Raw genomic sequence first — 13,814 nt, forward strand, 5'->3', positions numbered from 1 at the left:
GATGATGGAATATCAAATGGCAGTTACAGCCTTCATTCTAGCAAATACTTTTGGAAAATGACAAAGTAAATATGCTATTTTTTGTCTTGAAATTTGATATGAACCTTTGTTTGGAAGAAAATATATTCGGGCGAATTGTGTTGTAACGGATAAGGGATGACAAAGAGAATGGGATACCGAGACTGGAGGTGGTTGGCTCTTTGGTGGCATATTTTCTTTCTCTTGTGGAGAACAATTGACGGACAGACTCGCTATACCATCTTTGAGGAACTGAAACAGGGCTCTGTTGTAGGGAACCTAGCTAAAGATCTGGGCTTGGGACTATCTGAAATTTTTGATCGTAAACTGCGCGTCGCCTCCGAGGCTGGTAAGCAGTATTTCAGAGTGGATGCGGGGAAGGGCGAGCTAGTCGTCAATGAGAGAATAGACAGAGAGACTTTGTGCGGACAAAGTGCGAGCTGTGTTTTGCCTTTGCAAGTAATAATCGACGAGCCGTTACAGTTGTTTCGTGTAGAAGTGGAAATACAGGATATGAATGACAATGGACCAGTCTTTGCCAAGTTCGAGAATGTTTTGAATTTAGCAGAATCCACTGCTGTTGGAAGACGGTTTACATTAAAAGGCGCAGCAGATCCTGATGTAGGCACAAATGCATTGAAATCGTACAAATTGAATCAGAACGAGCACTTTGCTTTGAATGTAAAAACCAACAAAGATGGAATAAAAATACCTGAGTTGGTGTTACAAAAACTGTTGGACAGAGAAAAGCAACCAGCTCATAAACTAATACTGACTGCTTTAGACGGGGGCAACCTTGTCCGATCAGGAACAACAGAGATTACAATAAATGTTCTAGACATTAATGATAACCCCCCTCAATTTCAAAAGGCTCTGTATGAAATTCCTGTTAAAGAAGATGCGAAGAAAGGAACAGTTATTTTGACGGTTAAAGCTGTCGATCTTGACGAAGGAGAGAACGGTGAAGTATCTTATTCGTTTGCTGAGGATACATCCGAGACTGTCTTAAAAATATTTTATATTAATCCTGAGACTGGCGACATATTTGTTAATGATGTACTGGACTTTGAACAATGTAGTAAATATGATTTTGACATCAGAGCGAGTGATAAAGGGACACCTGCGATGGACGGACAATGTACCGTACAGGTGCAGATTCAAGACGTAAATGACAACTCTCCTGAGATTATCCTCACTTCTCTATCTAGTCCTGTAAGAGAGGACTCTCCCATCGGCAGCGTGGTCGCTTTAATTAATGCGAAAGACATAGATTCAGGCAACAATGGTAAAACTAGTTTAAGTTTGCCGACAGTTTGTCCCTTTAAATTAAAGCAGTCATTTTCTGACCATTATGCACTAGTGACAGACTCTAAACTAGACAGAGAAGTGAATCCCCAGTACATAATTAAGATAATTGCCTCTGATGCGGGTTCACCATCGCTGACAGCAGTCAAGGAAATTATTGTAGACATTTCAGACGTAAATGATTTTCCACCAGTGTTTTCTCAACGCTCCTACACAGTCTATGTGAAAGAGAATAATCCACCTGGTAAAATATTATGTTCAGTGTCAGCTATGGATCCAGATTTGGGAGATAATGCCAAGTTCTCTTACTCCATCCTGGACTCCAAGGTGCAGGACGTGTCTGTGTCCTCCTATGTATACATGAACTCTGATAATGGCAGCATCTACAGCATGCACTCGTTCGACTATGAGAAACTCAAGGTGTTTCAGATTCAGGTGCAGGCAAAGGACCACGGCTCTCCATCTTTGAGCAGCAACGCCACTGTCCATGTTTTTATTCTGGACCAGAATGACAATGCCCCCGCTGTTATTTACCCCTCCGCTGCCCTGGGCTCGCTCTCTCATCAGAATATGCCCCGCTCCGCTAAAGCAGGCCACCTGGTTACCAAGGTGACGGCCGTGGACGCAGACTCGGGCCACAACGCCTGGATCTCCTATAAACTGGCGGAGGCCACAGATGCGTCTCTGTTCAGTGTCAATATTTACACGGGGGAGGTGAGGACTAAACGCGCTGTGTCTGAGCAGGATGACTCCTCTCAGAGGCTGCTTATAGAGATAAAAGACGACGGGGAGCCGGTCCAGTCAACCACGGTCACGGTGGCCATACTGATAGAGGACGGGCTACACGAGCCCATCTTAGACCTCCGACAGAAAGCGCCTGAGCCCAGTAAGAAAAACGGTAGAATCACCCTCTATCTCATCCTCTCTCTGGCCTCGGTTTCCGTTCTTTCTGTGCTGACTTTTGTTATCTTAACTGTGAGGTGCGTTAAAAACAGCAGCGGCAGTTGTTGCATGAGACGGGCCGACTATGACGGCTACACGAACCCCAACAGAAACCTGCAGATCCAGCTCAACAGTGACGGGCCTATTAAGTACGTCGAGGTCCTGGGAGGGGACATGTTGTCTCAGAGTCAATCGTTCAGGTCCTGCCTCTCTCCCATGTCAGAGTTCAGTGATTTCACCTTCGTTAAGCCCAGCAGCACCACTGACTTTAAGGAGATGATCAACGTTCTAGACGCGTCTTTACCCGACAGTGCCTGGACCTTTGAGAGCCAGCAGGTGAGAAGAAATAAAATAGTGTGAATCTGAACATTCTAGGGTTTATCTTAACCTTCAACACATTTATTGAAAGTGTCACATCCCATGATTTTATAATTATACTGACATATCACAAAATAAATGTACCTGCACACTCATTTAACTTTTTATTTGTATTTTTTACACTCAATCTCTAAATGTTGTGATGTAAACTGTCATCTGTGACCAGTGGGACAATATTTTGATGTTTTACTAATTTTCCATCAATCAGTCAACAACACACGCCAGCCTTTTTGGTTTCGTTGTTGTAGGTCACTTTTCAGTTAATAGTTTATATGTTTTTTTGCTGAGTGGTGATTTGTTCAAGTTAATCTCATTCCAGCTCACAGCTTTATTACAGGATAATGTGTGCTGTTTGACCTGCGTACTGCCAGTTGTAAAGTCTAGGCTCAGCTTTATGGGGTTTATCTTTTCAGCACCATCAATGTGGAAAGCGACTCTGTGTGAGACCACAGTGGGGTTTGTAAAAGACTGTTCCTTTAGTGCCTAACATTGAAACAAACCCCAGATAGAGCTTCATCCCATTGTTATTTGCAACAGTACTTTGAGCAAACATATTGTAGTCTGACAAAAAAAAATGCAAAATATGCTTCCCTTAGGAATTAATGTTGACTGATTACTGCAAATGGTTGTTTCTCTATCCAACATCTTTTGTGTCACATGATGAGAGCTTACGGGCAGCTGTGGCTTTAAGAGCACCGTTCTCTCTAGCCCTTATTGGGTGTTACAGATGGGAGCTGTGCACCAATAGTATGCAGCACTGTACAAAGAGATCTACTCCCTCCCCCCAGCCCCAGCACCGTAACCCTACGATGCTCAGAGCTGGAGGAGAGAGATGCTGGTATACACACGATGATGGAATATCAAATGGCAGTTACATCCTTTAATCAAGTAAATATATTGGAAAATGACTAAAGAAGCATGTTTTTTTTATCTTGGAATTTGATTTGAATTTCTGTTTGGAGGAAAATACATCTGGACAAATTGTGTTGTAACGGATGAGGGATGACAAAGAGAATGGGATACCGAGACTGGAGGTGGTTGGCTCTTTGGTGGCATATTTTCTTTCTCTTGTGGAGTACAATTGACGGACAGACTCGCTATACTATCCCGGAGGAAGTGAAACAGGGCTCTGTTGTAGGGAACCTAGCTAAAGATCTAGGCCTGGGACTGTCAGAGATTTTTGATCGTAAACTGCGCGTCGCCTCCGAGGCTGCTAAGCAGTATTTCAGAGTGGATGTGGGGAAGGGCGAGCTAGTCGTCAATGAGAGAATAGACAGAGAGACTTTATGCGGGCAAAGCGCGAGCTGTGTTTTGCCTTTGCAAGTAATAATCGACGAGCCGTTACAGTCGTTTCGGGTGGAAGTAGAAATACAGGATATCAATGATAATGGACCTGTCTTTGCCAAGACTGAGCATGTTTTAGATATAGCTGAATCCACTGTTTCTGGAACGCGGTTTCCCCTGAAAGGCGCCGCGGACCCCGATGTAGGCACAAATGCATTAAAATCCTACAAACTAAGTCAAAATGAACATTTTGCATTGAACGTAAAAAACAGCAAAGACGGAATAAAAGTTCCAGAGATGGTGTTACAGAAACAGTTAGACAGAGAGAAACTGCTAGAGCATAAGCTAATTCTCACTGCCACAGACGGAGGGAATCCAGTCCGTTCAGGAACGACAGAGATCACTATTAATGTTCTAGACAATAACGATAATGCTCCACAGTTTGAGAAATTGCTTTACGAAGTCCCTCTCAGAGAAGACATGGAAAGAGGGACCGTCATTTTAAAGGTTAAAGCTGTTGATATTGACGACGGGGAGAACGGCGAGGTCGTGTACTCATTTGCTGAGGATACATCAGAAAGTGTCCTCAAAACATTTCATATTCATACGAAAAGCGGTGCAATATCTGTTAATGGTGTAGTGGACTACGAACTGTGTAGTAAATATGATTTTGACGTTAGGGCATCTGACAAGGGAACACCTAAGATGCAAGGCCATTGTACTGTGCAGGTGCAGATTCAAGACGTGAATGACAATTCTCCTGAGATTATCCTCGCTTCTTTATCAACTCCAATAAGAGAGGACTCTCCCATAGGCAGCGTAGTTGCTTTAATTAATGCGAAAGACATCGATTCAGGCAACAATGGCAAAACAAGTTTACGTTTGCCGACAGATTGCCCCTTTAAATTGAAGCCGTCTTTTTCTGATCATTATGCGCTAGTGACTGATTCCAAACTCGATAGGGAGAAAAATCCCCAATACAGAATTAAGATAATGGCCTCTGATGCAGGTTCACCACCACTGACAGCAGTCAAGGAAATTATCGTTGACATTTCAGACGTAAATGATTTCCCACCAGTGTTTTCTCAACGCTCCTACACAGTCAATGTGAAAGAGAATTATCCGCCTGGTAAAATATTATGTTCAGTGTCAGCTATGGATCCAGATTTGGGAGACAATGCCAAGATCTCTTACTCCATCCTGGACTCCAAGGTACAGGACGTGTCTGTGTCCTCCTATGTATACATGAACTCTGATAACGGAAGCATCTACAGTATGCACTCGTTCGACTATGAGAAACTCAAGGTGTTTCAGATTCAGGTGCAGGCAAAGGACCACGGCTCTCCATCCTTGAGCAGCAACGCCACTGTCCATATTTTTATCCTGGACCAGAATGACAATGCCCCCGCTGTTATTTACCCCTCCACTGCACTGGGCTCGCTCTCTCACCAGAAGATGCCCCGCTCCGCTAAAGGAGGCCACCTGGTTACCAAGGTGACGGCCGTGGACGCAGACTCGGGCCACAACGCCTGGATCTCCTATAAACTGGCGGAGGCCACAGATGCGTCTCTGTTCAGTGTCAATATTTACACGGGGGAGGTGAGGACTAAACGCGCTGTGTCTGAGCAGGATGACTCCTCTCAGAGGCTGCTTATAGAGATAAAAGACGACGGGGAGCCGGTCCAGTCAACCACGGTCACGGTGGCAATACTGATAGAGGACGGGCTACACGAGCCCATCTTAGACCTCCGACAGAAAGCGCCTGAGCCCAGTAAGAAAAACGGTAGAATCACCCTCTATCTGATTCTCTCTCTGGCCTCGGTGTCCGTTCTTTCTGTGCTGACTTTTGTTATCTTAACTGTGAGGTGCGTTAAAAACAGCAGGAGCAGCAGTAGTTGCTGCATGGGACGGGCCGACTATGACGGCTACACGAACCCCAACAGAAACCTGCAGATCCAGCTCAACAGTGACGGGCCTATTAAGTACGTGGAGGTCCTGGGAGGGGACATGTTGTCTCAGAGTCAGTCGTTCAGGTCCTGCCTCTCTCCCATGTCAGAGTTCAGTGATTTCACCTTCGTTAAGCCCAGCAGCACCACTGACTTTAAGGAGATGATCAACGTTCTAGACGCGTCCTTACCCGACAACGCCTGGACCTTTGAGAGCCAGCAGGTGAGAAGAAAAAAATATTCATGACGCTGAACATTGTGGGTTTACTTTTATCGCATTTAACCTGAAGTGTCACATTATATGACATATGATGAAATTAATTTAATTGTGCACTTTTTATTTCTCAAACACTAGAACTCTAAACTGTGTGGCGTAAACTATCATCTGTGACAAGTGGAGACAATTTATTGACGATGTTCTCACTTTCCATCAATCAGTCAACAACACGACTTTTCGGTTTCGTTGCTCTAGCTCGTTTTAAAACTCATATTCTATTCCTTTTCTGCTTTGTGGTGGTGTGTTTAAGTTAATCTCATTTCAGCTCGCAGCTCTATTACAGCACAATGTGCACTGTTTGACCTGCGCAATGCCAGTTGAAAGTCTAGGCTCAGCTTTGCGGGGGTTATCTTTTCAGCACCATCGATGTGGACAGCGACTCTGCATGAAACCACAGTGGGGTTTATGAATGACTGTTTATTTAGCCGAGCATTCAGACAGACCCTGAATAGAGCTCCATCCCAATTGCTATATTTACAACAATACTTGGAGAAATCATATTGTAGTCTGGCATAAGTGTACATACAAAAATATTCTTGCTTTTGGAAGTATAGCTCAATAACTACACTGCAAATGGTTGTTTCTCTGCCTATCCTGTGCAAGTTCATGAAAGCTTATGGGCTGCTATGACTTTAAGAGCACCGTTCTTTCTACCCCCTATTGGGTGTTACAGATGGGAGCTGTGCACCAATAGGATGCAGAACTGTACAAAGAGATCTACTCCCTCCCCCCAGCCACAGCACCGTAACCCTACGATGCTCAGAGCTGGAGGAAAGAGAGAGATGCTGGTATACACACGATGATGGAATATCAAATGGCAGTTACAGCCTTTATTCTAGCAAATACTTTGGGAAAATGACAAAGGAAATTTATTTATTTATTTATTTATTTTTGTCTTGGAATCTGATATGAACATCTATTTGGAGGACATTTCGGCGAATTGTGTTGTAACGGATGAGGGATGACAAAGAGAATGGGATACCGAGACTGGAGGTGGTTGGCTCTTTGGTGGCATATTTTCTTTCTCTTCTGGAGAACAATTGACGGACAGACTCGCTATACCATCTCTGAGGAACTGAAACAGGGTTCTGTTGTAGGAAATCTAGCCAAAGATCTGGGCTTGGGACTGTCTGAGATTTTTGACCGTAAATTGCGCGTCGCCTCCGAGGCTGGTAAGCAGTATTTCCGAGTGGATGCGGTAAAGGGCGAGCTGGTCGTCAATGAAAGGATAGACAGAGAGACTTTATGTGGACAAAGCACGAGCTGCGTGTTACCGCTGCAGATTGTCATTGAGAACCCCTTACAGTTACATCGTATTGAGGTAGAAATACGAGACATAAATGATAATTCTCCCAATTTCCTCACTCGAGAACTCAATCTCAAAATCGCTGAATCCACTGTTGCGGGTGTTCGCTTACCATTAGAGATTGCAGAAGACCCTGATGTTGGAAGCAACTCTCTTAAATCATATATTTTAAGTAAAGACGATTGTTTTGATTTAAAGATAAAAGAACTTAAAAACGGGCGAAAAGTTCCTGAGCTGGTTTTGGAGAGACTGCTTGACAGAGAGAAAAAACCTGTGCACCAGTTGTTATTGACAGCTGTAGACGGAGGAAATCCTGTCCGATCTGGAACAACACAGATAACTATCACTGTCCTAGATGTAAACGATAACATCCCATTATTTGAAAAGTCCGTCTACAAGGTTTCGGTTTCAGAAAATACTAAAAGAGGCACATTTGTCGCAAAGCTTAAAGCTACAGATGTTGATGAGGGTCAAAACGGGGAGTTACAATATGCATTCAGTGAGCGTACTTCTGATTCCGTGCTTTCAACATTTGATATTAATTCAGTTACAGGTGAAATCTTTTTGAAAGGCGCGTTAGATTTTGAAACAGTCGCTAACTATGAATTTGATATCAGTGCTAAAGATAAAGGCACCCCGGAAATGGAGGGGCATTGCAGTGTCCAGTTAGAGATTATAGATGTAAATGACAATGCACCCGAGATTATTCTCACTTCTCAACCAAGCCCAGTTCCCGAGGACGCACCTAGGGACACTGTAGTGGCTTTAATTAGCGCCCGAGACCTTGACTCTGGGGATAACGGTAAAGTAACGTTACAACTCCCCAATGGCTACCCTTTCACTCTGAAACCGTCTTTTTCCAATAATTACATACTTGTAAGCAGTGGGGTGTTAGACCGAGAGAGTTTCTCACAGTATAATATTGAGATAACAGCCACTGATTCTGGCTCTCCTCCCCTCACCACGAAAAAAACAATACCTGTTAGTATCACTGATGTAAACGACAACCCTCCTAAATTTAGCCATCCCTCATATAATGTGTATTTGAAAGAGAATGGATTACCAGGCTCCATACTCTACTCGATATCCGCGACTGACCTGGATTTAGGAGACAATGCCAAGATCTCGTACACCATCCTGGACTCCAAGGTGCAGGACGTGTCTGTGTCCTCCTATGTATACATGAACTCTGATAACGGCAGCATCTACAGTATGCACTCGTTCGACTATGAGAAACTCAAGGTGTTTCAGATTCAGGTGCAGGCAAAGGACCACGGCTCTCCATCTTTGAGCAGCAACGCCACCGTCCATGTTTTTATCCTGGACCAGAACGACAATGCCCCCGCTGTTATTTACCCCTCCGCTGCCCTGGGCTCGCTCTCTCATCAGAATATGCCCCGCTCCGCTAAAGCAGGCCACCTGGTTACCAAGGTGACGGCCGTGGACGCAGACTCGGGCCACAACGCCTGGATCTCCTATAAACTGGCGGAGGCCACAGATGCGTCTCTGTTCAGTGTCAATATTTACACGGGGGAGGTGAGGACTAAACGCGCTGTGTCTGAGCAGGATGACTCCTCTCAGAGGCTGCTTATAGAGATAAAAGACGACGGGGAGCCGGTCCAGTCAACCACGGTCACGGTGGCCATACTGATAGAGGACGGGCTACACGAGCCCATCTTAGACCTCCGACAGAAAGCGCCTGAGCCCAGTAAGAAAAACGGTAGAATCACCCTCTATCTCATCCTCTCTCTGGCCTCGGTTTCCGTTCTTTCTGTGCTGACTTTTGTTATCTTAACTGTGAGGTGCGTTAAAAACAGCAGCGGCAGTTGTTGCATGAGACGGGCCGACTATGACGGCTACACGAACCCCAACAGAAACCTGCAGATCCAGCTCAACAGTGACGGGCCTATTAAGTACGTCGAGGTCCTGGGAGGGGACATGTTGTCTCAGAGTCAATCGTTCAGGTCCTGCCTCTCTCCCATGTCAGAGTTCAGTGATTTCACCTTCGTTAAGCCCAGCAGCACCACTGACTTTAAGGAGATGATCAACGTTCTAGACGCGTCTTTACCTGACAGCGCCTGGACCTTTGAGAGCCAGCAGGTGAGCAGAGAATCCAACTTTATGGCGCGCAACAGTCTTTACACGTATTGTGACGTCACCGACGTTGCGTCAGTTACATTTACATTTACATTTTACATTTAGTCATTTAGCAGACGCTCTTATCCAGAGCGACTTACAGTAAGTACAGGGACATTCACCCCGAAGCAAGTAGGGTGAAGTGCCTTGCCCAAGGACACAACGTCATTTTGCACGGCTGGGAATCGAACAGGCAACCTTATATTACTAGCCCGACTCCCTCACCGCTCAGCCATCTGACTCCTTTTACGTGACGTTATGGTGGTTAGAATCCCTGGCCTTTGCAACTTCAAATTCAATTCAGTCAGTGTAGGCCAACCAAAGGCACAGCCTACTTTTCTTTTCTTTTTTTTAAACGCTTACTTTTAGTCTATGTCCATAACAATCTGTTGAAAAGCTAATTACTTTGCGTTTCATTGAACACACTTTTTTTTCCATATCTTATTCAGTCTGATAGGCCTACACTTTTGTGAAATAACCGTACAGGAAATCATTTTAATATCACGCTGATACCAATGTTTTATCATTCACATTATTGTATTATAGGAATAAGATATTCATTGACACAAAAATCATTGAACGGTCTCCTCCCTTTTTCCATGTCTTGCTATGGGTTAGTATGGGTCCATGATGTAGTAGTACATTGCTGAATAGGCAGGATGAAGGGCAGACATGTGCCACACATCAGTATGTCACTTCAGTCAGGCTAATGGCTGCATCCTCTCCAAAATCTGCTCTGCATTCTTAGACATGTCTGTCGGTAGAGGGGTTGGGGGTTGGGGGGCTGGATTACTTAGGAAACTATGCCGCCTTGCGGGTAGCTTCATCATAACAGTTGGACAAAATACCTTGCTATTTTCTATATAAATAAATTGGCAACAAAGGCATCTGTTCCTGACACAAAACAAGAAGTTGGTACAATGTTCTATCATGCTTTCAATTCTATCCGCTCTCTGAAAGAACACGTAATGTTTAACAATAGGCAATATACAATCTATATTTAGCCTACTTACTACTTTGATTGCAGTTCCAATATTCCCTAGCTCTTTCCAAGTAAAAAAAAAGCCTGTATGCATACATGTCCAGCTTTCTTGACAGTGAGATGTGCGTCTGTAAAGTTTCATTCAGTGCTCATCGAGTCTGTTGCATGGGGGAACTCTTCTCGGAATTCTGCGCCAATAGGAGACGAGCCTTTGTGGTCTGACCCCGCCCATGTGGGGAAGGGAGTGGAGGAGCCAGAGTTGAGAGTTTTAGCAGAGGCACCGGAGTCGAACTTTTTTCTCCTATATTTTCCACATAGAACTAGGACGTCATGATTACTTCTAAACTTCCCATCGCTCTTTTTCTCAAACGGAAGTGTTTACCGATGGCCTGGTAACGTCGTTTTAATGAGAATATGGATGGGTTATGGTAAAAGAAGGACGTAAAACTTTTCCATCGCCCGTCCCGGGGCATCACTCTCACAATGGAACGCAGACAGGGGAAGCGCTCCGGAGGGTGGCCCGTGCTGAGGCTGTGTTTTTCCCTGGCGTGCCTCTCGAGTGCGTCCGCCCAGCTCAGTTATTCCATTTCGGAGGAACTGAAACCGGACTCCGTCGTCGGGAACATCGCTAAGGATTTGGGTCTGACCATTCAAAAGATAATTCAAAGAAAATTACGCGTCGTTTCGGAATCTAACGCACAGTACTTTGAGGTAAACCAGGCGACCGGTGATTTGGTCATTAGGCAGACTATTGACAGAGAACACATGTGCGAACTTAGCCTAACATGTTCGTTACATCTTGAGATTGTACTTGAGGCTCCTTTACAAATTTATCGTGTTTTGGTGGAAATCGTAGACGTGAATGACAATGCTCCGCAGTTCTCAAACAAGAACATTTCCTTGGAAATATCTGAAGCAGCAGCACCGGGAACCCGCTTCCGATTGGAGAGCGCGCACGACCCCGACGTGGGTATCAACTCTTTGCGCACTTATCACCTTGCACCGAACGACTGTTTTGTGTTGAATGTGGAAACGAAAAGTGACGGTAGTAAATTTCCAGAGTTAGTTTTGGAGAAAGCGCTGGATAGGGAAAAGCAGGCCTCGTTTCGCCTGTTGCTTACTGCCGTAGACGGGGGACAGCCGGAGAAATCAGGCTCGACCTTTCTGCTCATAAAAATTCTAGACGTGAATGACAATGCACCTGTCTTTGACGAGCCGGTGACGAGAGTCAACCTGTTGGAGAATGTAGCACCGGGCACTTTAGTAACAAAATTGAATGCGACGGACGCTGATAACGGCCTGAATGGAGAGATATCGTTCCTTTTTAGTAAATACACGCCGGATCGCGTACTCAAGCTTTTCAGTGTGAATCCTAAAACCGGGGAGATCAGTGTGAACGGTGACGTGGATTACGAGGCAGCTAATGATTATCACATCACAGTGCAGGCCAGGGATGGAGGAACCCCCGCCATGGAGGGATCTTGTAACGTTATAGTGGACATCACTGATGTCAATGACAACACCCCGGAGGTGACATTGACATCAGTGACCAGTCCCATCAGAGAGGATGCAGCTCCAGGCACGGTCATCGCTCTCATTAGCGCCCGGGACCTAGACTCCGGTAAGAATGGTGAAGTAACGTTAAAGGTACAACAAGGGCTGCCATTTAAACTAAACTCCGCCTTCGGGGAACACTACAACCTCATCACTGACGGCAACCTGGACCGTGAGAACGTCCCGGAGTACACAGTGGTCATCATGGCGTTGGATGGCGGCTCCCCGCCCCTGTCGTCGCAGGCAACCTTCGTGGTTAAGCTGTCGGACGTCAACGACAACGCTCCTTCCTTTTCCCAGCCCTCCTACTCGGTGGACGTACCTGAAAACAACGTCCCCAGCACCCCCATTGCCGTGGTGACGGCCTCGGACCCGGACGTGGGGGACAACGCTCGCATCTCCTACTCCATCCTCCCCAGCCTGGTGCAGGGATCTTCAGTGTCCTCCTACGTGTACATCAACCCTGACAGTGGACAGATCTACAGCATGCGTTCCCTGGACCACGAACAGCTCAACGCCTTCCGCATCGAGGTGCAGGCACGGGACGCCGGCACCCCTCCCCGGACCGCCAACGTCACCGTGCACGTGTTCGTGGTGGACCAGAACGATAACGCCCCCATCATGGTCCACCCCCCCTTCCTCAAGGACACAGGACTGCAGTTCAGCGTGCCCCAGTCAGCAGAGCCTGGATATCTTATTAACAAGCTGGTGGGGGTGGACCCAGACAGTGGCCATAACGCATGGCTCTTCTACTCCATCACCCCAGGCCCTAATGCCGGGCTGTTCCGCATCACCCCCCACACTGGCGAGCTCCGCACGGCGCGCAAGCTGGCCGAGGAGGAGGCAGGCTTGGCTTACGACATCACCGTGGTCATCCAGGACAACGGCGAGCCTCCACTCTCCACCACGGTGGACATCAAGGTGACGGTGGAGGAGAAGGGGGCGGGCGGAGGCGAGAAGGCCTCCGACTCGCGCAAGACGTCGATCATCTCGCGGCGCGGCGGCATGACGGACATCACGCTGTACCTCATCATCTCCCTGGCGTCCGTGTCCTTCGTGTCCTTCGTCACCTGCGTCATCCTCCTGGTACGCTGCCTCCGGCGCCGCGAGCCCGGGGGAGGCTCCTGCTGCTGCTACGAGCGCCATCGCCCCCACCGAGCCTACCACCAGAGACCCAGCAAGGACCTCCACCTCCAGCTCAACACGGACGGGCCCATCCGCTACATGGAGGTGGTGGGGGGCTCTCAGGAGCCCAACACGCGCACCTACAGACCCTGCTACTCCACCCTCTCCAGTCGGAGCGACTTTGTGTTCGTCAAGACGCCCATGCTGAGTCACAATAACACGCTCAGCATGACTCTCAACAGGAAGCACCTTATGAACTCAGCCAATGAGGTGAGGGCTGGGGGGCAGGGGCTGGCAGGGTCTTTTGGGGGTTACTCCACCATGATCAAAAAAGGTGTTTTTGGACCAGTGAGGTTTGTTGGCAATGCAACTTAGCTATCGAATCTAGAAAAACCTCAGCCGTTGGTATAAGTATGGAAAAGAAAGGTTCTTACATGGCAGCTTAATGATCAGAACATAGTTACAGAACTGTATTGACATGCCAACGCGTGCAGCTACATTCTGACCCAGATTGTCTGAGTCACGTATCTATGCAGCATTTTTCCTAAGCGTAATTCCTCT

The 13,814-nt window shown here is 46.6% G+C and overlaps 4 protein-coding genes across 8 annotated transcripts in view; all 4 read left to right on the forward strand.

Annotated features, from left to right (window-relative positions):
• The window catches only part of LOC136954609 (protocadherin gamma-A11-like), a 69,087-nt gene that overhangs the window by 41,248 nt on the left and 14,025 nt on the right, over positions 1-13,814 (forward strand). For 2 of the 5 annotated variants that reach the window (XM_067248231.1, XM_067248232.1), the window contains exon 1: positions 10,920-13,523. The exons of the other annotated variants lie outside the window; for them this stretch is intronic. In XM_067248231.1, the coding sequence (XP_067104332.1) occupies positions 11,058-13,523 (2,466 nt within the window). In that variant the 5' untranslated portion in view covers positions 10,920-11,057. Of the gene's footprint in view, positions 1-10,919; positions 13,524-13,814 lie in introns of those variants that run through there. 5 annotated transcript variants of the gene reach the window in all.
• On the forward strand, positions 157-2,625 carry LOC136954413 (protocadherin gamma-C5-like). Its single transcript, XM_067248044.1, has one exon. It carries the CDS (start codon positions 157-159, stop codon positions 2,623-2,625), a length of 2,469 nt encoding a protein of 822 aa, XP_067104145.1.
• Positions 3,646-6,844, forward strand: LOC136954414 (protocadherin gamma-C5-like). The gene is made up of 2 exons (XM_067248046.1): positions 3,646-6,096; positions 6,824-6,844. Exons 1-2 carry the CDS (start codon positions 3,646-3,648, stop codon positions 6,842-6,844), a joined length of 2,472 nt encoding a protein of 823 aa, XP_067104147.1.
• On the forward strand, positions 7,112-10,796 carry LOC136954415 (protocadherin gamma-C5-like). Its single transcript, XM_067248047.1, has 2 exons — positions 7,112-9,624; positions 10,775-10,796. Exons 1-2 carry the CDS (start codon positions 7,112-7,114, stop codon positions 10,794-10,796), a joined length of 2,535 nt encoding a protein of 844 aa, XP_067104148.1.

The sequence above is a fragment of the Osmerus mordax genome, chromosome 12, assembly GCF_038355195.1.
Source record: "Osmerus mordax isolate fOsmMor3 chromosome 12, fOsmMor3.pri, whole genome shotgun sequence".
In the NCBI taxonomy this organism is placed as follows: Eukaryota; Metazoa; Chordata; class Actinopteri; order Osmeriformes; family Osmeridae; genus Osmerus; species Osmerus mordax.